Genomic DNA, 26661 nt, shown 5'->3' on the forward strand with positions numbered 1-26661 from the left:
TTTGTTTAACCGCCGGGTCGGCGTAGTTTGTGAGCGTCAAGTGAACGCAACTGTGACTTCTAAAGTGAAATAAAAAGGGAGTTAAAACTCTTCTTAAAGAGTCTGTGTAATTTCCAGTTCATAGCAGTCACTACTACTATTGCTGATAAGTTGGGGCCTCTCAACATCACAGCATACAGCAATTCACATAACACATTGCTAGGTATGGCATGTTATCAGATTGCTTTTTTAAAATGCTAACTATTCCAAACACACAAATCTGATTTCAAATGTAATAGCCATCAAACATTTAATATTGTACATTTTTCAACCCACTTTAGGCTGTCAATACACAATGAAAGCACTCAGTTTATACATTTGTATTTTATGACAACTGTGATAGAACCCTTTAAAGGAAATTAATGTATTTTTGTGGCTAACATTTCTTTAGACTAAATTTGCATAAAAATGAAAAATAGATACAAAATTATTATGAGTACATTGTCAAAGAACTGAATGCTACAAGAAAATGCTTGTGATATGATAAAAGCCAAATCATCAAAACTATGCTTGCAAACAGTTTCATACACATCGAAAAAGACTTTTATCTATTAAAATTATATACAATATTTAAAAAAAAATCTATTTAACTTGATATGGACCGTGATTTTGCTCGCAGAAGAAAGCAATGTTTGCACTGAATTTTATTCTTATCTCAAATTTTTTAATACTTAATTTGCTAAAAATTTGCCATCATTCTAAACAGATATTCTCATTCTATTCTAAACAGATAATAGAGAGATAACTACAAAAATTTCAAACATATACTGGATTGAATTATTAATACATTACCTCATTTATGAGGTTGCGAAGAGCTAGTAATTTTCCACCTTCACAACCAACAAAAAGCAACTCTTGTTTTATTGTTGAAACAGCAGTATTTCTAGAAAAATAAGAAGCTATTTTACATAAAGGTAAATACTAGTACGATATTAATTCAAAATGACTTTGAAAGGCATGTTAAAAAACTTTTAACAGCTAAGTCTGACTGTTGTAAAAAGCCATGTAATGAAAATACAGGAGCTTAATTTTGAATTTTTAGCTTGACAAATGTGAAATACAGAATATAGACAGATAAATACAGAAGGAGAACATAATTTTGGATTTTGTTACTTTATTGCTTAATTAATCTTCAGGTGGGGCTACAAGACTGGCTTTGAGAATAGTTGGAAACATGAATATTATTGGTAGCAATCATTGACACTAGCTACTATATCTTACTAATTATCATTTTATATCTATTGCCAAATAAATATTTCATCAGAAATCACCAGATTTTTATTTTCAGCTAAAGATTAACATATTATTTTATTTTTTGGTTTCATTACTTCATTTATAAACTATCAAATAACTCTTGCTATGGCATGAAATAATGTGTTACCAGTATATTAAAGTCAAAAACTAGAAATTTAAAGCAAAATGAAAGATGATCTGTCATCCTTGCACTTCTTTCTTCCACAAATATGTATCATTAGATAATTAATATTCTTTGGCATACTTTAGTAAAAATTTCAAATGAGAAATCTCAAACCAGGATATCATTCTATTACCAGAAAGAATATTTTTAATCCAATATACTAAGCTAGTGTACAATCATATTGTCTTCCAAACACTGGAATTCAGAAATATCACACATTTACTTGCATATTTTTCCTCATTACTTATTTTTCCAGCACATGATTTAATTTCTAATTTATGTTATGTCAAATGTATATACAAATAGGAAATTATTTTGTGTAAGCATATTATCGAAATAATTTCTTTGAAATACATAAAATAATAATAGTATGCGTTTGTATGTACTTTTTAATGTGCCATGTTTATCATTTAAGCTATCTCTTAAAAAATATATTTTTATTATAATAAAAAAATATTATATTATAGCTTAATATATATAAGCAAGTAAATATCGTATTTAAAATTTTTATATCAAGTTTCATCAAACTGCTAGTTTATAATCTCTAATAACAATCCACTGTATTTATGACTACTTATATGGAAAAGTGGAATCAAGCAAAATATAAATGTTACAAATGCAAATCATCTAAACAAAACAAATTCATTTGTGTGAGCATTTTAAAGCACTGCAAGCTTAACTCTCAATTTTGTAAAACCTTTGTTAAAACATATTATAATTATGCTTTAGCAAAGATTTTACAAAAATGAGAGTTATACTATATATTATATAATATCTTACCTAACACAGTATTATTGTCATTTTTATACCTTAATTTCTCATTTACTCAATTTATTTCCCAACTGATTTGTAGTCTTGTATTAAACCTAAGGTGACAAGGGATTTAGGTTTGCATTTTGCCAAATTTTGTTCCAGTTTTTCCGATGCCATGTAGGTGGTAGATTTTTCATGTTAACTCTTTAAAATCTTGGCTTTATTTACCCTGTAACTAATGTAGTGTAATCTGAAATTTAGAAATATAGTAAGTGAAACTGAACATGTGCTCCTATTTCAGTGAAATACATCCAGCTTCATATCCAGCTATTAATAATTCTAGGTTCCACCATAATATTTAAATAATGAATAGATTATATTATTACAGTCAAAAGTCTTTAATCTGGACTCATCAAGACTTTAATCTGGACTCGGCGATTGCAGATTATCGGTTTTTCCAGATTATAGATCATCAGTTTAAATCTGGTAAGATGGCATGCAGAAATTATAAAATTAAAAATATGAAACCGTAATTTATGAAATAAAGTGCAATTATGATCTAAAGGGTATCAAAATTTACAAAAGAAAAAGCTTAATATTTATTTGTTTACTTTATTAAACATTTCTTTCAACGCGCGCATGCGTAAAGCATACATTACACATAGTCGAAATTAGAAAATTGCAACCAGAAAACAATTTGATGTGTATTCGTGATATTTAAAATGATGAGTAATTTGATTTAAATCATATCAATGATGGAGTACATGGAGATGAAATACTACATTTAGTAAGAAATTATAAGCCAAATAAAATAAAAACATCTGCCCTGAAGATAAGGATAGTGCTGACAGATCAACTTCATTGCGTGCTGCGACGTTACCCTCCCCACAGAGCAGCGTGAAATTGATAAACAGATTTCGGAATGGTTAGAGAAACAAAGGATATGCCTTTATCCATTTTTTGCAGCAATTCCACTTTTTGTTTGATGGACATTGAAACATGCTTTCGCTTTGTAGATCCTTTGGCAGTATCCAGCATCAGAATTCTATTTGACATAATCAAAAGTTCAAGCTTACTTTTATAAAATTGCTCTAACAGTCTGCATAATAATAAGCCGGATCCAATTCGAAGATTAAGGAACAATGCAATCTGCAACATTAACTGAAATAGATAATTAGATAATTTTAGCTTAGCTTATACCGTCCGTTATACATTAAACGTGCATGCATAAAGGTATTATGCGCATGTGTAAAGGTATTATGCGCATGCGTGAATGCATTATGCATTGATGCATGCGCAGAAAGTTTGTAGCTTTGAGGTCCGGATTATGGGTGTCCGGATTAACAACTTTTGACTGCATTAATAATAATAATCTCCTTTGTCTAACACAGAACTTGTCAAGCGAAAAGTGTTCTGAAGCCTTTTAATGGCAAAATACGTTTCGTTCCTCTGAACGATTTCAGACTTACATCTTTGAAGATCATAAAGGACCATACGGCCTTTCATTCGAATGACCACAACCACTACAAACGGCTGAAATACCAATGTTATTTTCTTCCCTCCCCTAAGGTATGCTGTAGGAAGTGCGATTTCCCCAAATGCATTGTATTAGTTTACTGCAGACAACTTGGCCAAAAAGGATTAACTTGCAATTTTTTATCTTTATTTGTTAGAAGTAGAAAAGAATGTCATTTGAAATCTTTACTCTTCTTTGTGCGTTAATGGATGGGGAGGGGAAGAAATTGCTGTATGAAAATGAAAACCATTTTGGGCGGTTTGTTATTTTAGCATACAGGTTAGAGAAGGCTTTGGTTTTCAAAGAGTTAAAATCACATTTTAATTCTTTAAGCAGAAAAATTTTTAAAAAGTATTTCAAATGAGTCTCAAATGAGCTCAGATCTTTCCCTACATGTATTCATACACAAAGGAAACAAAATACATAAAAATAGGCAGTGGTTAATACAAATTTAAAATAGTAGTATAAACTACTGAAAAATTGTAAAAACTGGGTTAATGAACTAATTAGAAAATAAAAACCAAAATGGACAAAGATTAACCCTTTTGCGATGTCACACCTTTGTTTAGGACACTTGAGTGGGACAGAAGGGAATCGAAGGCAGTCACTGCACAGGACGGAAGTTTCGCATCGTTAAGCCTAATTTTATAATAAAAAATCCGAAAAAAAAGTTTCACTTCTAGCATCATAATTTTTGGTATCATTTTAGATTATTACTTGAGCTCTTATATACGTTAAAATTAAGAATGTTTTTTTCTTTATTTTACATGAAAATATACTTAAAAAATTGCTTATATTGTAAAATAATTTTCGGAAGCGTATTCAAATTATTCCAAAGTTTTAATTGATAAAATCCATCAATAAAGTTTAAAATTAATAAAACAACACAATAAAGGCTATTTACAGTAAGATGTAACAAAATTTAAAATAAAGACCGAGTGTGGTAAATTTCAAAGCAAGGAGAAGTATCACTTTCTAGCTCTTTAGAAAATGAATCATTACTCTCATAACCATACAAGGGTATTCTTCCTCTGATAAATAGCACCTTCCCACTGGACTGGAGGTGAGGCTTTCCGAAATAAAAAGAAAAGAAATGAAAATATATCTGAAGGCAATGCAAAACGTAACAGAAACTCCACATAGTAACCCTAAAAGACTGTACATAGTAGAGGGGAAAAAATAGAAGAAAAAAAGGAATTGGATATAAATCAGACACACGAATGTTTATATTATACACAGCGATTTAAAGAGCCCACCCCTCAGGGTTGCCATTCAAACAGGAGAATGAAATTCCCTGACTTTTCCAGGTGTGTTTCAAGAAAATTCCAGTCTATCCGCGTAATGTACGTTGGCTGTGCTAAGAGGTAAATTAATTATGGTATTACTTGTATTGTGTAGCAAATTCACTTAATTATTCAATAAATCCCAGAGGACATTTATTCTTAATTATTCTTGGTATACTTTGTTTGATAATTTTGTTTACTTTTCCACTGAAGAAACTTAATAAAATTTAAGATATATACATTGGATAACAAATGTATGTTTTATTTAATTATTACACATGATTATCACCAGTTCAACACGAGGCTAATCCGGTCCTTATAAATCACAACGCAATGCTAAATAGTTAGGTTAGATTTTAGGTAAATTTCATTTGTGTGAGGTATGCTCTTAAAACCTTAACACTTGAAAACACAAATATAATTATAATAGTTGTTGTTTTCTCCACTGAAGATTGAGATTAGAATCTTCCCAATCTGGAATAAAATAAGGCTTTTTTTGCAGACATTCTGCAGCTAAACGAAAGAAAGAAATCTATTTTAATAAATTGAGGTATTTTATATTTATTTCGCAGCATACATAAGGAAAAAATATGTGCATTAAATTTCGTGATGGTATGTCATCATACTGCTATAATTAATTTCAGGATTATGCCAGAGAAAATTTCCTGAAATTTGGAAATATTATTTACTAATAATAAATAAATTTAGAGGGAAGAAGCAACATTAAATTATACGAATAACATAAAAATAATTACTTAAAAATTGAATTAGAATAATCATCTATATTTTAGTGAATATAGTTATATTACATGGCTAGCCTAGATGACTGATTACTATTTTTTTATTTTACTGCAAAATGGCATGGTATTTATTAAAAAGAAAAAAAAAAAGGGTTTAAAATGATTTTGCGGTAAAATTCTAGTATACGGTAAGGCTTTGGCACGATTTTGAAAATTGTCGCCAAGACCAAAATGACCCGTTTACTGCGCATCAAGATGTCGCCAAATCCCATTATTATTCTAACCAAAGAATGTCTATGTAAAGAAGAAAAGGTTCCATACAAGTAAAATGCTATTACGCCACTAGAATGCGGAGGTAAAATTTGCCAAGGGATTTGGCGACGGAACCTGGCGGTCAGAATTTCCCTCTCCGTGATGTGTACAGGAAATTGAGAAACACGTGTTAAGAAGAAACGCTCTTTGACAAAAAGAAAACTACGAAAATCCGTTTTTAAATTATTGCGAAAAATCCAAGAAGAAACGTTTTATCAAAGGACGTTTCTTCTTGGATTTTTCGCAATAATTTTAAAAATGGATTTTGGGTTTTTTTTTTTTTTTTTTTTTTCCCTCTGAAAATAACTAATCCATGAATTAATTTACTTGCGCCAAAAAATATTTTATTTTCCTTTACAGTTTAACCACTTGCGCTAAGACTAAACTTCACGGTTGCGGTGCCGTGCGCTACAATATAACAAGCGGTAAAGTGTCTCATTTACGCCGCTCCGCATCGAGTGCAATCCAGAGCGGTAACTCGAGAAATAAACAATCTCGTTGTTAGGCGACGTGTGCACCACGTTATTTTCATTTTTGCGATAAATGCTTATCGACGTGGTGTTCATGTCGCTCGCGGTTTGAGACAAAAGCATCTTGACGTGCGTGGCACGTCTTTTTAGCGCAAGTGGTTAAAGAAATTTTAAATGATATTCATTTTATGAACTCTTGATAACGTGACCTTCGAACTTCGACACCGGTTTCGAGCTTTGGTGACAGATATATCAGACATGCACAGCTGTTTCCCTCTATGATGGAACGGAGCCACAGCCACGTCTGTTGCAGAGAGGTTTTCCTTCTTTACAATACATATTCTTTGATTCTAACCTCCATAGTACCGTATGCTAGGATTAAACCCATTTTGTTTTATACGAGAACAGGTACTTTCTTTAGTTCATGCACTGCACATGCGATTCTCGAGAATATTGGAAACCAAAAGTTGCGGGAAAGTTGCTTTGCCTTTCTAAAAGACAATCAAATTGGAGCTGCGAAAATTGGCTCTATGCCAGCTACCCGAATGACACTCACGTGATACATAATTCGTCAAAAAAGTTACCTCTTCCGACGTCGGCGCAAAAATCGCTTTTTTTGGCGGGATCGTTGTATGAAATTCCCCGACTTTTCCAGATTTTGACTAAAACACTTAAATTCCCTGACTTTTCCCTGAATATTTTGGTCAATTTTCGAATTCCTTGACTTTTCCCGGTTCTCCCGGTTTTCCAGGTAGCGTGGCAACCCTGACCCCTGTTTACGCTTTCCCTCCCCTCCCACCTTTGCAACAGTTGATGAGTGAAATCCAAAGTATAATATATCAGAATATATCAAACTTAAGGTCAGGAACCTAAAACTGTATTCATTTCAAAAGTAATGGACATAGGATGACATCTACTGGCCTTCAGAAAAACGTTCCAGCTTAAAATGCATAAACGCATCACCCATCCTCTGAATGCAATCTCTAGTGATGCGTGGAATAGGACGTCCAGTGTAAGAGAGGTCCTTAGGAAATGCGTATATGGGACGGTTGTCCTGAAAGGGTTAATAAATCAAAAAGCCTCAAAATCAATAAATATAAACAAATAAAATGACAAAATTGTCAACTGTTGAAGTAAAGTAACACATATGTTAAACAGTAAAACAATTTTGAAAACAAACTCTAGAAAAAACAAAATTTAAAACAAAGATACCTTACCGAAACTGTCAGGTTCTTAAAAGTCAAGGAAATTCAAAATGACCGAGGGGAAAAAAATAAGCAAATAGGAACAACGCTTGTAAAAATGGCTTGCTAAAAAATTGCAAATCTAAGCTTGTGAGGTGTACCAGAAAATTAGAAAAGTTGCACCAAAAGTGGAAACGTAGCTTTGGTCGACACATGGAAATGAAATAAAAACAATTAAAAAACCAGCACTTTCTTGGCGTCAAAACTACTGGTGGATTTAGACACTACAATATTAACTTTCATAACCTAAAATTTGTATACCTTTTCACTCTTTAGACTTTTAGCTGGAATTTATTTTACTAATATATACAGCCCAAATGTGATTTTTCTTGAATTACCCCGCTTTCAGTTTTCCAGCTTCAAATGTTGGCAATGTTAAATCATTCCTGATTTACTGATGAATGCTCCCACTTTAACACTAGCATTTTACAAAAATAATATTTTCTAAAGGCATAAGCACGAAGCTATATAATTTGCTTCCAAAAGAGTGGAGATGTTGCAGTAGATTATTTTTCAAAAAGTAGGAATTACTCTTAAACCAAAATCACATAAACTACAATTTAAAGTTGAAAACTGTAATCCTCAGAACTGCTGAAGATATTTATGAGGAATATTGAGTAGATGTAAAGTCAATCAGTTTGAAAATGAAAGAAGGTAACAAGGATGGGAAAACTGTCCCTCTTAAAATGAGGTTCTAAAATGTATAAAAAATTACTTGATGGTGTTTGATGTCAATAAGATTATTATTGACACATTTACTGCTGTTGGCAGAACAATGGAAAACACTGCTTTAAAATATTAAATGAAGCAAAGCCTTTTCTAAAAGCTTTTTTACTCATATGCATGTGTCTTTACTTAAAGCATGCAAAAATTAGTTAATTATTAAGCTTAAAAAATTATTGCACTTTGAAACATCTACCAAGCTAAAACCAGAATCAAAATGTATCCTGAACTTTTGTTAAGGAAATACTGAAGCAATTTTTGTTAAGGAAATACGAAAAATTTCTCTGTGTGAAGTTTCAAAAATGGGAAGTGAGTTATTTAACAGAGACATGTTATGCACTTACTTAGTACCAATTGATACAGAAACTAAGCTATCAAAAGTCATTTTGCACCATTCTTCAACATCATGGCTAAATGTTGCACTAAACATAGCTCTTTTAACATCTGCAGAATCACAAGCTTTGTAGATGATTGCCAGTTGGTCTCTAAATCCTTGTTTACCAACTTCAAATAATTTATCACATTCATCAACAATTAGCCATTGGACCCTTCATTAGAAATAAACACAAGTTTATTAATTAGCATTAAGACACAGTTATAAAAAGATCACATAAGAACTTTTGCGTTGTTTAATTGAGAACTTTGTCTAAAATTTAGTTAAATTATAATGGCTGAATCTTGCATTAAATAAAATTTCACAACTGTCGAAAACTTCTTACCTATGCAAACTAATTACTGGTGGGTCCTCTTGAAGCATGTAAATAAGTCTATTAGGAGTTGAGATAAGGATATCTATTAAAAATATAAAGTAAATTGTTAAACAATGCTTTTAAATTGAAATTATAAAACAAGTATTGTTATGTGGTTTAAAAAAGGCAAGAAAATACTCAATAGTGATTTAGGTTTTTGACATTTAGTTGCAAAACTATAGTATCCTGCATCAAAATGCGTTATCATGCATTCTTCTACGTTTTTCAAAACTTATAAGTACAGCCCACCAGCAAAGGTTGTTGAGCAATGGTAATTCCGACTGGGTTTGAATTCTGGTGAACAGACTGCTATAAGGGCATTTTCATAGTTTTCTCCATGTATGTAGTTTCCCTTAGAAAATCCTCCATTAAGGTATCCCTCCTCTTAGGCAGATAGCCCTTGGGTGCTTTGCCATAAGCAAGTAAACTGCAGAAACCAAACATTATAAGTAAAAACATGGTGCTTTTTGATTCGTGAACTTGTGATGGTTAAGCAGTATCTGTAAATTGTTTTTTTCTTCTGAAGAAACTATACTTAAAACTATTAAATGAAAAATATTGAAAACTTTGCTACGTTGCCTTTGAAGATCATCATCAACCATTCACTTCATAGAACCATTAATGTGAAATTATTATGTTATTATTCATATCCTAGTTGACAACAAGAAATCATAATTAGCATATCCTAGCATTAACAATTTTAAAGTTTGGTAAAAGTGTAGTTTAGGGTATCCCTTGGCAAAACTTGGCGATACATGGATACCGATTTTGTGCAATTCTTTGACTCGTTATTTTGGTTTGCGAAGCGGCGATTTTTGCGCCAAAAATTGCCACTACACAAAGCCCAACAATTGCACAAACTCGGTATCCATGTACACATCGATTTATTTTCACTTAAAAAAAATCCCCGAATTGCACAAAAATGGCATTGCGCGCTCCTTTGACTTTATCCATGTACATGTCAACCTATTTTCACTTTAAAAAAAATTCCCGAATTGCACAAACTTGCATTGCGCACTCCCTTTACTTTGTTCATGTACACATCGATATATTTTCACTTAAAAAGTCAAAGGAGCATCAAATTCTACAATATAGGCAAACAAAAAATACATTTTAAACCAAACAATAAAATAACATAAAAAGGGAAAAACATGTTACACATTTAAGCACTACCAAAAGTAAATATTCACTTACCATGATTTTTGAGTTCGCTTCGTACACTCAGAGCCACATAAAAATCAAAATATCAATCATACTCAAATGACTTTTTTCAAACCAGGTACTCTTTCTGATCGAATGCTTCACATAGTGACCATCTGAACTTTTCTTCCTGCAAACCCATTCAAATCCATCTAAATGGTTTTTACGTTCGACTAGATGCATATCCTTCCTACATACAGGAAACTTAAAATAGCTACTAATGAAACCTTCATTTACATACCAGTCAATTAAAGTTCTTTTCCCCTTTCGCTCCAAATCATACAGAAACTTCAAATTAATCTTACTACACTCGGCCATTTCACCGTCTAAAGAATCAAACCAACACACACCACAAAAATGCCTACAAAACATCCCATGATTCAAAATTTCCCAGAATCATGCACCCGATTATGTCACAGTAGGGTTTCCATAACATTCAACTACTCAGGCTACCATAAATGAAACAACAACTTGGCGATAAATCAAAAAACAACTTCGACATAATACAAGAGGTATGTTAAAGTCTACTCTACCCTAAAGTTTTAACTCAACAGAATATGGTAACTGCATTTTTTTTTTTTTTTAATTACAGAACAGTAAATGGAAATTTTCTGATGTCGTACGGGTACGAACAGTAAATTACAGATATTTTCTGATATCGCATGGGCTTTCCAAATCACTGACATCACTTGATAGCATTCAGATAAAGATTTAAAACAAAATATTTGCAAGTAATAAAAGATATTGAGAGATGTGCATTCAGTTACATGCAAGAGGAATTAATTACTTAAAATGGAAAATAGGTACACAAGTTACAGACATGCTATTATTAAATGCCATGCATTTTCATATATCATGCATTCATGTATACACTGACTACCAATAAGTATTTGGACACCTATGCAAATGACGATATCTGCGGTCCTAAGGTACGTCACAGGCCTAAGGTACGCCGGTATATATGATGTAGGAAACAGCATCGGTTTTAGTCGCATGCAAGATGCCTCACAGTTCAGAGCTCTCTGATTTCGAGAAAGGTATAATTATCGGGTATCACAAATGTGGCCGATCCTTAAGGGACATATCTAGCGATCTGAAGTACCCAAAATCGACAGTGGCCTATGTGATTAAGAAGAGGAAAGTGAGCGGTGATTGTCAAAATGTGCCCCGAGTCGGCAGACCAACGAAACTGAAAGATAGAGACCGACGAGTGCTGTGCAGAGAAATTCGGAAGAACCGCACCCAACCGATGGCCCTCATCCGCGAGAGTTTCAACAGGCGTCCGGGAGTATTGTTTCAATGAATACCATCCGTAAGGAAGCACATCTGCTTGGTTTTCATGGTCGTGCTGCTGCCCATAAGCCTTTGATCACAAAGTCCAACCGCACTGCTCGGTTAATGTGGTGCAAAGCACATCAAAATTGGACCGTAGATCAGTGGAAACGGGTTCTTTGGAGTGACGAAAAAAGGCTCACCCTTTACCGTTCGGATGCCAGGGTCTGGGTCTGGCATCTACCTGGAGAACGTCTCCTGCCAGAATGCATTGTGCCAACAGTCAAGTTCGGCGGAGGTGGAATTATGGTCTAGGGGCGTTTCTCCTGGTATGAGCTGGGACTCTTGGTCCCCATTCATGGTAAGCTCAACTCCGATGCCTACTGCACTATTTTGGATGACAATGTGCTTCCTACGTTGTGGCAGTTTTACGGGTTGGACCCCTGTTACTTTCAGGACGACAATGCCAGTTGTCATGTTTCGACGTTAACCAAGGCTTGGTATGGTGCCAATGGAGTTCATCGAATGGACTAGCCTGCCCAGAATCCAGACCTGAATCCTATCGAGACCCTCTGGGACGAGTTGCATCGCCGAATTCAGGGGTGCACTACCCGTGCAAAATCAGTGAAGGAACTTCTATGTCTTCTCCGAGTGGAAGAAAATACCACTAGCTGTCATACAAAGACTTGTGGAAAGTATGCCCCGGAGGGTCCACGCTGTAATTACCTCTCGTGGAGGCTCTACCAACTATTGATTTTGAATAAAGTTAGTTTTTCTTTTCTATCACAGGTGTCCAAATACTTATTGGTAGTCAGTGTATTTTGAATAATACCAGAATAATTTTTAAAGTATTTCTTACACAATGATATAATGCAAAATTTAACACTTTAACTAGCTTAACATACAACTAACTATATTAACAGAAAAAAACAATTAACAAAATAAGTGACAACTAACCATGTTTTTTAAGGAACTTGGGTTTTTTCTTGGCTGAATTTACATCCTCTATAATAAGAGTCCGAAGGTTGGTACTCTCTGCTAATTGGACACAAAAGGAATAAATCTGTTTAACAAGTTCTCGTGTAGGAGCTATAATTACAGCACGCACACCGCCCTTCTCTGGACCCTATAAAAATTTTAAGTAAATTTTAGACCAGGAACTTGAAAGCATACTTCTAAAAATATTATATATGTTATGATATAATATGCATAAAAGCTTTGTATTTTTAGACATTGTATGAGCTGATTTTTTTTTATGATGACACATACACATTGATTATATATCAATCAAATATAAATTAATTTTATGCTTTTAAAATTTTTAAAAGCATTCTAATATCTAAATATCATAAAATATAATTTTCTGTTTATCACAAATCAAACTAAATAAAAACTAGCTTAAATTTTGTTAAGAATTGGTCAGCAGTTAACAAATTTAAAAATAAAATGCTGATCGTTAAACTTCTCTTTAAATGACTACACCATTACTGTAACAAAAGTTGGGGAGCTATCTTTCAAAATATTCAGGATATACTAAATAATTACCGATAATGATTTAACGTAAGAAAATATATAATTAAAGTTGGAAAATATACACTTGTACAGTAAACCAGTATAAGTGAAGAGTGTTGTTCCAAAAAGAATAAATAATTTTCCATTATTATATTTACTATTAAAATAGTTTGTGTTTTATAAACCCATATCAAGAATATGCTTATTATAACTTATTAAAATGGACTCTGATTTTCTAATTTTTATCCAACTTATTGCTTAAGTAATGCTATTCTTTTTATGTAATTGTATGTAATTCAGGTTTATTGAATACAGTATTATTTATTTCATGAGAATAATTAGAACTTTTAACTTGCTGGTTTTAGTTACGCATATATATAATCACATGTAAATTTATTTAAATAATGTAGATATTTTCAAATGCTTTTTTTTTTTAATTGAATTCATGAGTATTTTGCATATTTCTGAATATTTAGTTTAAAAACTAAATGATGTTTATGAAAATGTTATCTGTTTAAAGATACTATCGGCAATTTACATGCTACTTATTTATTTAGCGAAGAATGTTCAAGTCAGTTTGTTGTTTATAAGCCACTGTACGTTCAAGCGCTTTTTTAGTGATCAAACATAGTGGTCTAAAATGAAGAACAGCAACCCTCTTAGACTCCTTCTGAGAGCTGTCAGTTAGAGATCTGCAGGGTTCCAGGAATAAGGGGGTAACTATGACATCTTATAGCCACTTTAAGGTGGTTGTAACGCTTCCGAGGCTGTCGCCAACAACTGACCCTTGACCACCTACATGCAACCCAGGACTAAAGAGAAGGGCTAGCTCATAGAGCGTTTCCCCCTGAAACATGCAGTGAGGAGTGATGACGTAGCAGTGATGCCACTGAGCGCGGAGATGCAATTGACAACATAGAAATTAGCGCTTTAAATTTGAAGAACCAGCGTTTAAAATGAGCTGTGTGTGAAAGATAGCTATAATTTGGAAGAGACAATGTTACTGCAGTATGCATTTTACACTGAACATTACAAAATTTAATAGTACTTACTCAATTTTAAAATAATAGATAAAGCGCGCTACTCTTAGCATAAAGTTCCTTTTTTTATTTGCAGGGATTTTTTTTTTTTTTTTCTTTAAATGCCTGTTTGTTTCTAATCATTTCTTTATCTGCATGTTAACTAAGAGAACTGTACTACTGCTTCTAAGATAACTATAATAACAGCTACTTAAAATTAATCAAAAAACAACCTTAAATTGGCATAGTTTTAAACATGTATGGTTATATATGACAAAATTTCTGCTAATCTAAGTTTGAGTTTCAGCCTAATTGTAAATTTTACATTGGCATATTTTTATCCCGATTCAATATAACAACATATATTTTTTTTAAATAATTTTGTAACTTAGGCTTACATCAATATTTCATTTAAATAAATACATGTAAGATTGTTATCTTAATTTAGACAAAACAACTTTACTCAAAGTACCTAAAATAATTATTTAATTTTTCAAAAGTGGGGGTTAGGGGGCAGGTCTTCTTATGCCAATTACTTTAATATCATACTTTATATATATTTTATCTAGAATGCTAAGCTAACACAAAATCGAATCAATAATAACAGAGGATACAATAAAAATAACTGTAACAATAACTTAACAGAATTAGTTCTCATTTGAAATATGCTTTACGCTTTTAACTTCTAAAATGCCATCTAGAAATATTTCAAATCAAAACATATTATATATGCTTACTTGTACAGTCGCAATGCAACTACAAGTCGTTGAAACATTATTTATTAGCTGCCACATTCGAAGCAATCCATTTTTTTGCCTTTTGGGTTGCTTTTCTTTGGGAAAAAACATATGCATTTCTATTTAAGAAACGTATTCTAATAAAAGTTCTCACTCTGCAAAATAAACGAATTGCTTCTCTGTTAACTTCAGGATAATATTTCTCCAGTTTATTAATTAAAGAGCCAATTACACGCTTCCGTTTATAGTAAGTTGTACCATGAACTGCACAAAATACGTTTTCGAACTCATAAACTGTATTCATCCATGAATGAGAAGGTGTAGTCAAACCTCCTAAGGACAATAATTTAATCCATTCTGAATTAAATATTGGTTCATCAGCACTATTTTTAGATATTGTTCCCAATGATGGGTCTTTGTCTCGCACACGATAGGCAATATAACCTGCAACATATGTTAATGCTTCTTTTTCGGCTGTCAAAAATTGTCTGTCGGAATTCAATTCTAATTCCCATGCCATAGGAGAAGGTTCCTCTATGAAATCCAAATTCAAATCATCAATAGTATTTAATGGAAAAGCATCTTCCTCCTCAGTTTTCAAAGCCCTTTCAAGTATTTCGGATGTTAAATATGAATCAATATTTCTGCTTTCTTTAGTCATGCATACTTTTGAAGATAAATTTGGCAGCTTATTAGCGAGTATTAATTGCTTTAAGCGGCGTATAACTTCACTAGGTGATGGATGGTCATTAAACCTACCAAGCCCTCGAATCTGACTAAAGAGACTTTCAAGTGCATCCTGAGTTAATCTAGAGGTTAAAATATATTTAGCATCATACGATGATTTCAAATCCTGGTGTAGGCCAAAAAGAGAATTTATTGAAATTATTATTCCTTTTTGGAAAGGCAATAAAGTTGGCTTTTCCCTGAACTCTTAATCCACCAATGACTTTCTTCATTAATTCCAAAACTTGAATTTGTTTTTCATGATGTTCATTTAATCCAAATGCTGCTTTAAGTATTTTATCTGAAGGAGGGTATGTTTTCGTACTATTCATAATATCGAAAAAATTGTCGATTAACTCAAAGAAGTCGGATGCTTTTTTATCTCCTGTGAGGTGGAGTATAACTTTTGCTGTACTTCTTGAAAATAATGTTTTCGCTGGAGCGACTTTTTGTCTCTTGTTTCCCTTGACCATTAAATAATTTGGTTTTAGTTTGTGACACAATTTAATTTCTCCTGAATCTTTATTTAAAACCTCTTTAATAATATCAACATTTAAAACAGTTCCATCTTCTAAAACAAATCCTTTATCTAAAAAGTGGTTTCTCAGTAATTTGAGGCAGTGCGCTAAATCTGCAAAAACCCATATTTTTTTCGTTTGGAATACTGGATTTGGAAACTGAGAACTATTAATCGAAATCTGTAACTCTTTCCACAAAGTAGTAGATCCTCCTAAATCAGACACTATTGCTTTCACTTCTACTCCAGATGATTGAATATGTCTTATGAGTGAAAAAAGAAGTACTTTCTTCATTGGAGTGTTAAAATAAAAAAATACTGGTTGTTTCCACTGCGAAATGAGACCTCTGATTAAAACAAACTGCACTTTTTGAAAAGGACCAAGAATTTGGTCCAGTTTAGAGTCATAGCAGAGTTTAGAATCTATGTGCATTTCGTCGAAACTGAGAACGCATATTTTTCCTACAGAATTCAAATATTGGCATCTTTCCTTCATTACAGCAAGAACATCACTCTGAATTCCTGGACTATATGAAAATTTAGCGCACCATCTCTTTAATGTGCTAGTGCTAGGTAAAGGAATTCCCATTTTTTCTTTCCAAAAATCGTAGCTGAGCCAACATTCTAAAATTTTTCTTTTCTCTATTTTTCAATATTTTATTACAATTTTCTAAGGATATTATTTTGTTCTTCAAATTATCAATACATTCTTGTTTATCTTTACACTTAGGGCACTCAGGGATATTGTCACATAGGGCATTGTCACTTGTGAGTTTTATTTCAAAATCATTCACATTTGATTTATTATTGTCAGCTTCAATTTCGTTCTCGGCCTCCAAATAAATTTTCTTTGGGCTTAATTCGTGTAGTCTTTCAAAAGCACTCTGCATTAGTTTTCTTTTCAAATGTCTCCGATTTCTTTGTGTTATTTCATTTACTGCACACGATAAATTTACTTTCGGCACAGCATTGCATTTCAACAGTTTCTTTTGCGGCAATCCAAGCAAGCGATTTCTCATGTCATCTTCATAATCACTGCACAGAAAATGTTCGCTGCAAATTCTTGCGTTTTTCACATTAATAGAATCTTGTCTTCGACATTTATGTATCCATTCTTTCGTCAAAAGCAAATTATCCTTTGGGAAAGAATGAAATACAATATCTCTTTCTTTCGTATTTCTATAAGTGTTATGGCACGTTGCTACAGCACAAGAAGCCATATTACATAAAAGATACTTTAAATATAGAATTTAAAAGGAAAACTGACTAAAACTATATATATATATACACACACACAAATTATTTTAAATATTTCCATTATTAGAAAACAAATATGTATGATTAACATTAATTTGGGATATGCGATCTCCAGAAAATCGTCTCACAAATGAATGAAACTACAGTTTTAAAGGCGCGATATCAGAGCAGGTGCAACAAAGATGCGTCAGATTACTTCTGGGTCCCATCCTCCATGAGGCTCGCGTCGGCGAGGTGTCGAACAAAGAAATGACCTAGCCCTTCTATTTATCCCTGAATGCAACCAGAACACTTTTAACATACGTGTTCTTGATTGTCTAAACCCGGTCATATTGCTCAGAGGGTTAAACGTGGGAATATTTTTGGTAAGGGAGATGCTCATTAATCAACTAATGGATGGTAAAATCTGCAGTACAATTCTAAATCCAGACAATATCACTACAAATTGTGAAGGATGCAACAAAAACGTTGCTGAGGAAAAAAAAAAAAAAAAAAAATGGTGGAAATTTTCAACATGGCAATTACCACACTTGGGACAATGGGACTTTATAACTGAAAAAGAAATTTTGTTTGTCTATAGAATTAAAGAGAGAGTATTATGTCAAAAATGAAGCAACTTAAATGACTTTTATTGAGAAATGTTCAATAGAGCAAACAATATAACAACTAAGTTTTTTCCCCATACATTTTGATTCTCTTAAGGTCACAAAAAATGACCCAATATTTCCTAAACGATTATTTCATATTTTAAATTTTAAAATTTCTACATGCCATCTTTTTAACATTTGGAGAAATCCCAAATCCAGTATTCTCAAATCCCAACAAGTTCAGATCTCAAACTTTGTACTGTATAGTTTTTTTTTTTTTTTTTTTTTTTTTTTTTTAAATACACATATTACGGCAAACGATTGAAAATATTAATGATACTTTTAAATGCTTCCAAAGCTACTAATAATAAATTACATAATTTTTCACATTAGAGGCATAAAATTATTCAGTAATATAACTGATGTCTATTATAGAGACTGAATTCCAAAAATGTTTGAAAAAAAATACTATTTTATTTCTGAATTTACAGGACAAACAGTTCTATAAGTTTTTTTTTAAAAAATACTAATATATTTTAATAATTAGCAAAAAACAGGAAACAATCAATAATTTGAAAATTAAATGCATGTAATAAAATTAATTTTTTGTGCATTAGAATAATATGCTTCAGTAAAGGAAAAATATAAAACAAAATATACAGATATATAACAAATGCCATACATATAAAGGCATAAAAGCAGTGAGCATACTTTCAGCTTTAAAAATTAGGAAACTTCCTAAACTTACGACATCAGTTTTGGGGTGGAGGGGGGGCCAACTTAATGCAAGTCGGTCTTCTTTAAGCCTCTGCATGGCACAGAATTTGGATCTGCTAATGAAGACCTGTACTGAAACAGCATCTAATATCTAAATTTGTGTAATTACTTATTTTAGGCTATGTTTTCATAAACTTCTATTCATTAAGATATTTACATTGTTGAAGAAAGGCAAAATATTTTAAACTATAAGCTAATATATGACAAGAGATAAAAAATCTCATGATCAGATAAAGGTGGTCATGCTAATTGGTTAAGAAGAAATACAGTGCACTGATTCTAACAACGCATGGTAAAAAATTTGTAAATATGAAATGAAGAGAAAAAGAGCCAAAAAAAATTATAAAAACAGGCATTTTTCAAAAGATGAAATTAAATACCATTTAACTACAGCTAGTAAATTTTGACAAAAGAGAAAAACTTTAAGAAAATCTAATTTTCTATTAAGAAGTTTTCTTTCGATTATTTTAGAAGGAGAGGATAGTAATATTACAATTTTTTTATGCAATTCACCAGGCCAAATACATATTAATTATAAGTTGAAAATATGCTTATAAAGTAATTAAAATATGTTTGAAACACAATTAATAAAAGAATTGCTTTAGTTACAATATAATGCATATCAGATACAAAATTATGTATTTACCTTAAGATTATGAATCAAAGGGATGAGGAATGCAGCTGTTTTACCTGAGCCAGTTGGAGCACAAGCAAGAATTTGACGATTCTATAAAAATAATGTAAAAATATAAGACAAGAAATTATGCTCTTCAAAAATAAAATATATTTCACATTAATTTAATCTTCCATAAACCAAGTGAATAAAAGCAATGCCTTGAATCATGTTGCTTTAATTTTATCACCCTACATCAACCGAGCAGTAAAGTAGCTGAACACTGGTAGTTTGGCTTGTGTTTGAATCCTGGTAAATAAGCCGGTTGCATGGGGGAGGTTTGTTTTTCTATTGAAGCCAGTTTCTCTTAAAAAAAAAAAATCTACAAAGGTCTCCCTTCTCACGGATAAATAGCCTTCAAGTTGTTTTGCTTGTTTCAATTACTTTAACTGAATGATTATCCATTTATACATAATTAGAATAAAATACAGTTTAAAATGTATTTCATTACTCATGTAAACAGGACAAATTATTTTTCTTCTAAATGAATGATGAAATATTTTCATCTTAAAATCCACGTCAATTCCATTTTTTAAAAAATTTTAAATGTAACATAACTAAGGCTTTAACAACAAAAACAGCATTTACTTTTTGTTATATTGCAAACTACCTATTATACGTATTTTTTTGCTGCATTTCATTTAAACTTATTTCCTTAAATTTCATTAGAGATATCAATCTCATTCTATTAATTCAATTTTCACAAGACAAAAATACAAAAAAACCTTAAATTATCAAAAATTAAAAAATATAGAAAAATGTAAAACATGATATACAGCTAAAACAATCTTACAAATAATTTTTACATTTAAAACTAGCATTTCTGTGCAAAAACAAGAATTCAGCTAGCTGGCAAGAAGGCAGATTTTCTGGTGCACAAAAGTGAAAGCTTACTTTTGGTCCAACTCGTCAAAAAGACATTGAAGGTGCAGAAGCTGACTTAATTCACTATTCTGCTAAGTTTTAAATGTAAACAATTATGGCAGCTATGGTATAAACATTAGATTTGGCTGCACTTAAACAACTTTAAACTATTGATAATTTTACAACTATTTCATGCAGATTAACTAAAGGCATAAAAACTTTAACCAGAAGATAAGCACAATATAATTCAATCATTTTTAAAGCAAAAAAATACACAATTTTTTAACATATAAGGGGGGGGGAACTGAGCTCATGGAGCTGAATAACAAGGTGGGTATATATATCACTACATGGTATAAAACAAAGTCGCTTTCTCTCTCCCTATATCCCTATGTATGCTTAAATCTTTAAAACTATGCAACGGATTTTGATGCGGTTTTTTTTTTTAATAGATAGAGTGATTGAAGAGGAAGGTTTATATGCATAATAACATCCATTAAATAGTGGAGAAATACTGTTATTTTTGAGGTTTCTAATGTGATGTCATAAATAATTACATTTTTCAGGCTTGCATTGCAAATGCAGGCTGAACCCTACGAGATTTATCAAAATAATGTACTAAGTATTGCACACATTGAAAAGGTCTACAGATTTAAAAATTGCAGGACGTAGCGTTTGCGGCGGTACCGGCCGGCGGGAGCGTTGGAGGCCGCGGTTCTCTCTATAGCACTTTGAATTTAGCAGCGATCGGACGCGTTTATTATTGGAGCTCTCTAGCGAAGAAAATAACAATATACTTAATAAAAACGTGCTTTTCAGCACGACAACGTATCAGTTAGGCAATCACTGTACTACGCATTCACTAATGACAAGAAAGCTGTGAACGTTGTATATAAAGACATTCTGTAATATATTAATTGTTGTAAAAATAAAATAAATAGGTAAAAATGTAAAAAGTAAATAAGTAAAAATGTAGTGTATGAATTTAGATATTCCAAAGATAGCAGGAAATCTTCATGGTATAGGGAAAGGGGAATTGTTTTACTCCAAATTTAACGCGTGCGGGCCACGAGTAGTAATGAATAAATCAAAACTACTGGATCGATTTTAATCATTTTTCAGTGAGTGACATAGGCTATATATTTTATACTCGTGCGAAGCCGGAGCGGGTCACCAGTATATATATATATATATAGCGACCCGTTCCGGCTATTTTATATATATATATATATATAAAATATAAAATATCTAATATGCAAAATATAAAATCTAGCTTTCAAATAATAAACTAATAGCCCTTTAACTGCTGTCTTCATTCTAAAAATAACAGAGCAAAAAATTAGATTAAATTTAGATTGAAAATTAGATTGTTCTCGAATTAGGTTTTTCCAACTATGTTTTATGAATTCACTCACATCTTAATTTATTGGATTATCTATTTAAAGATAAAGATTTTGATTTAAAATTTTTCACTGAAGTATTTTGTTTTTTCACTTTCGTTTACAATTCTTTTACTTTGTTTTTTTCCTTGCTTTGGGGAAGAGCCAGAATTTTCGGGTGAACTATTATTATTAAAATACATTGAAATGGTTCATCCATACATGTATAAAATTTCTGAAAGTATAAAGTGGATGAACAAACAAAAGAGTTAGATTATTTAAGTCTAAATGAACCAAGTAATGCTGATATAGCTTATCCAGTTGCTTGTATTAGCAAACAGGAAGTATGCATTTGTAAATTTTTTATTATAAAATGCAGTTACTCAAAATTTTAAGATCTTTATTCATTGTAAATATTAAGAATTTTTTTTTTGTTTTGAAAATTCACAAGTAAAGTATTTAGGACATATTTTGGTACTTTTCCGTTTTGCCGGAGTAGGCAATAAAGTCGCCAATAACAGTACAAATGATTCAAAACGGAATATCCTCGATGGTAAGCTTTTATGCCTCATTTTCAAAACAAGTCGCAGCTATTTTTTTTCAGATTGATTGTTTCTTTCAATACTGGCATGCAATTACATAGAATTTTTACCAGATATTTCAATTTTATGCCCTAACACCATTCGCGGTAATTAAGTCAATTAGGATGCAATCACATCGCTTACCCGAAGCCGAAAATAGAGAAAAGGCAAAGTCAAGGGTTAAATTCATCCATTCTAATGAGAATGCACTAGCGAAGTACAACACTGTGGTTTTACATAATTTTTTAGTAAGCTATTCGTACGAATTTAAATAATTCTGACATTTAAACTTGTATTCGAAATTAAGATTTAACTTGAAATTAATGTAGATAATTACCAAGAGAATTAGATTTTTGTAGCGTAGTTTATGTGAGATGAGATGACTTGGGGTCACGTGATATGAGCTGGTGAAGCAGGATGTTGTACCATGAAAGCATAGTAAATTTTTAAATTAATGTCTTTTTACAAATTAATTGTCTTTATTTATTGGCTTTTTACAAAATTTTAAATGATATTAAAATGTTTAATGCCTTCAAAATAAAAAATTCTTACAACTAACATTTTTTATGTGTATACTGTTATGTTGTCGCCAATAAAATCTGCTTGGCAAGATTTGCGCCGGCGAAACGGAAAAGTACCTATATTTCTTTTTATATTTACTCTTATGTAGATAATTTAAAGTAACAGTATGATTCTGTTTAACATTTGAGGTATGGCATGTAACCTTATTCTGCTGCATACAGGTCCTCTTAACACAGCCTTCAAATTCTTAACAATGCTTCTTAATGTCTAACAACTTGCACAATTTTTTGCTTCATCCTGAGAATGATCATACTATTTGTTTCATGTTTATGTGGAACCAATTTGTTTAAATTCCCTAAAGATTTAATTAGACAAAAAGTACACTGTTTACCAGTGAAGCACTCCATGTTGATTAAAAAAACCCTGGACTAATGTCTCACCAGCCGTTGTTTGCACATTCCTCTCCCAAACACTTTTTGAGAAAAACAGGGTTACTATATGCAAAAATTTATAATAATTATAAAAATTTATAATTATACCTATAATTTATTTTACTACTTCAGCAACATACTTAATGTAAATTTTCACAAACTGAAAAAATATAACAGGTGCAAATAATATGTTAAAAAAAGGCTAAATTTGTTTTTTAGGCAAGAAAAATAAATCCCTAAAGCTTAATAATTATTATGTTTAAATTCAATATACCAGTTACTTAGCGAAACAGAATTCATAATAAAATTAATATACATTTAAGAAGTGAACCTAAATTTAACACAATTCTATAAATTTTCAGAAGTGTAACTCATGAACATTGTAATACTGACACAATATAGTATTATTTATATGTAACAAAAAAGGCTGAACTCAACATACTTTTTTATATTTCCTGATTAATAGTGAAATAATAAAATTGTAGCAACTAAATATAACAATATATTAGCAAGTATTATTGCACAGCACACTTACATGTAACAGTAAGGGTAACGCTTGCATCTGTATAGGAGTAGGAGCAGCATAACCCAATTTATGTATATTTCCTAGCATTAAAGAACTAACACCATAATCAGAAACTAACTGATTAAAGTTCTCAATAGGATCTGGAACATCATTACCTGAAACATATATTTTATGGATCCTACGAAAATGGGTAACCTAAAAAGGGGGAAAAGTATAAATTTTTTAATATGCGTTTTTGCATGTACATAAAAACAAACTGTTGAACAATGAAAAAAAAATCATATCTTTTTCGAGCATAATTTTTTTATTAAACTGCTAAAATTAATTTGTGATAAAATTTCTCTGTATTTCCTTTCTAAAGCAGTCATGAAGTTTCATGTCAAAATTAAGATATTTAATGATCCAAATTTCAGTTATTACCACTGGTTTATGCAGTGGCTACTTTAACAGCCAGGTATTAGTATTTTTTATGCATGTAAATTATTCTTTATGTAAATAAATAAATAAAATAAAAATTATATCTGGCATGAAAAAGTTAATACCAAATAGCATTTTTTTACTTTTTAGAGTTTTTAATTAACAGACTTTCCATGTTACATATATTAAACATGGCATGTTATAACTATGTCTTTGCTAAAAAGATTTTATTCATTCATTTATTTATTTACTGGCGAAACTCCCCCCCCCCAAATTGATCTAAATAATACACAAAGTAATACAATATATTAATTTCTTCACTGGCTCAACTGCCCAGGGTGGGTTCTGGCCTTCTCCAGGTGTCTCTGCTTTTGGCAACTGTTTTCCAGTTTTTTACCTTCAAAATATTTAGGTTTTAAACACAATCAACCCACCTCACTGGGGGTCTACTCCGAGGTCTGGTTCCCATGGGTTTTGCCAGAAAGATTACAGTATATTAACTACTAATTAGGGGAATATGCCAATATAAATTAGACAAAAAAGCAATTTTAAATTGGCATAGATTTTGACTAAAATAGATTTGACTCTATTGATTTGGAAAATGATCAGAGACAGGTTTTTTTTTTTTTTTTCCTCTTTTCTTTTTCTTTCTTTCTTTTTTTTTTTTTTTTCAGAGGCACAATTTTTTAATGCACCTATGCCTGACTGTTATTAAAATCGATACTTTTACTCAAAATTTACAATAATCTAAGGCTTCTTTCCTTCTCATTTTAAATCACAATATTTTTTATAATACACAGTATGAGAAACAGGGTACTCAGATATTATAGCAACCACCTGAGTAGAAATTGCCAAAGCTTCAGAATACACCAAATTCTGGCAACCACATTCATAACAATTATTCAGACAACAAAACCATATGACAAATATACAGTTTCCAACATCACCATTTTCATATGTGTTCTTTTTGTGAATTCCAAGTTCCAATGGCTTTTATAGAATAATTATGGTTATTTTTTATCCAAAACTCATTTTAAAAATTGTGCTTGTAGGATTTCCCTTTAACAGAAGGAGAAAAAAAAAAAAAAAAAAAAAAAAAAAAAAGAGGTAGAATTTCTGCAGGAATACATTATTGTGTCACAAAATTGGTAAAGGTGTTTGAAAGTTGCTTCAAATTCTTTCTCAAAGCTGTTGCTGCATAATTTCCATCACAACAAAAATAAAAACTCATTTGTAACTATGTATTACTTATTCTTTTTTGGAATAAATATATAGTTAAAATGTAGACTATGTATTAATATATATATATAATTTTTTGCAACAAAAGTAACTGTTCTTTTTCTTCCGTAAAATTTGCCAAACTGTGCCAAGGTGGTTGCAATTAATACTGGAAATAGTTACAACAAATAGCAACTTAATTTAAGATAATGTTGACAGTGATTACAAAATTAAGAATTTATTGCTTGTACTTATCTCTTTTTGCTGTCTTCTTTCCTTTTCCCTCTGGGGTCATTTATTGTGCTTGTTGAGATCTGTATTCAGAGGGCCTCAGCTGTCAGGAGGGACATACCATTCTTAACTGATAAAGATTGTGCATAGATTTTATTGGTATGTGTCTTCTTGCATTTCAAGTTGTAGGTATTTTCCTGTTTTATAAAGGTTTACTTTGTACCATTTCTTTTTAGTAAATGATCCTCATTAGTACTTTTCTCAATTTAAGAAAAGAATCTGAAGATAATTTTTGCTTTTGGGGGAAAAAATGTTTAATGTTTGATTTATGCATTGACTGAATAAATGCATGACTTCATGAAAGAAAAGAGAGTTAAGGGCAATTTGCAGACCATTCTGATTGTTTGTGAAGAATTGTAAAATAGAAAAAATGTGTCCATCTAAGCAGTTTAACAAACTGTCGCATTTCAAATAGCAGAAGACAAATTTCAACAGTTGGTACTGGGAGAGACAGACTGTATATTAACAACCTGATAACTACAATCAATGATCTTTTCTCCTATAATATACGAATATAATCAGGATAATCAATTGCATCCATTCCTGTCTTTTGCTCTTTAATCTTTGACAACTCTACAACGTACCAGCCACAATTTTTTAACTTAGAAAATTTAAATTACGTATGTTTATTTCTATTTATTTGAGTTGTGCTTTGATCATACTCTTATTGCTTTTAATGCTGTTTTAGGTTATGCATTAATCATTATGCTTTTAGGGTTATTTTAGGATTTATTATTTTAAGTTTTGATAAAGGATTTTCCAAGAGGCAAGAAAACTCTTAGAAATATTTTGCTATAATTTAATAATATTTTTTTTTTTTTTTTTTGTTTATGTCCCTTCACGTTACAGAAGAATTTTACACACTTGCTCCATTTTCATAAAGTTGGAGAAATCTGTACAAACTAACCA

The 26661-nt window shown here is 31.4% G+C and overlaps 1 protein-coding gene across 2 annotated transcripts in view; it reads right to left on the reverse strand.

Annotated features, from left to right (window-relative positions):
- The window catches only part of ais (DExD-box helicase 52), a 58152-nt gene that overhangs the window by 15857 nt on the left and 15634 nt on the right, over positions 1-26661 (reverse strand). For both annotated transcript variants that reach the window (XM_085819827.1, XM_085819828.1), the window contains 6 exons: positions 23836-24021; positions 19497-19577; positions 12676-12844; positions 9217-9289; positions 8842-9045; positions 832-922 (listed from right to left, as the gene is read on the reverse strand). In XM_085819827.1, coding sequence (XP_085675953.1) covers positions 832-922; positions 8842-9045; positions 9217-9289; positions 12676-12844; positions 19497-19577; positions 23836-24021 — 804 coding nt within the window. The remainder of the gene's footprint in view (positions 1-831; positions 923-8841; positions 9046-9216; positions 9290-12675; positions 12845-19496; positions 19578-23835; positions 24022-26661) is intronic.

The sequence above is a fragment of the Stegodyphus dumicola genome, chromosome 7 (assembly GCF_044657685.1).
Source record: "Stegodyphus dumicola isolate Sdum_Otavi_A_Nest chromosome 7, ASM4465768v1".
NCBI classification, from domain to species: domain Eukaryota; kingdom Metazoa; phylum Arthropoda; class Arachnida; order Araneae; family Eresidae; genus Stegodyphus; species Stegodyphus dumicola.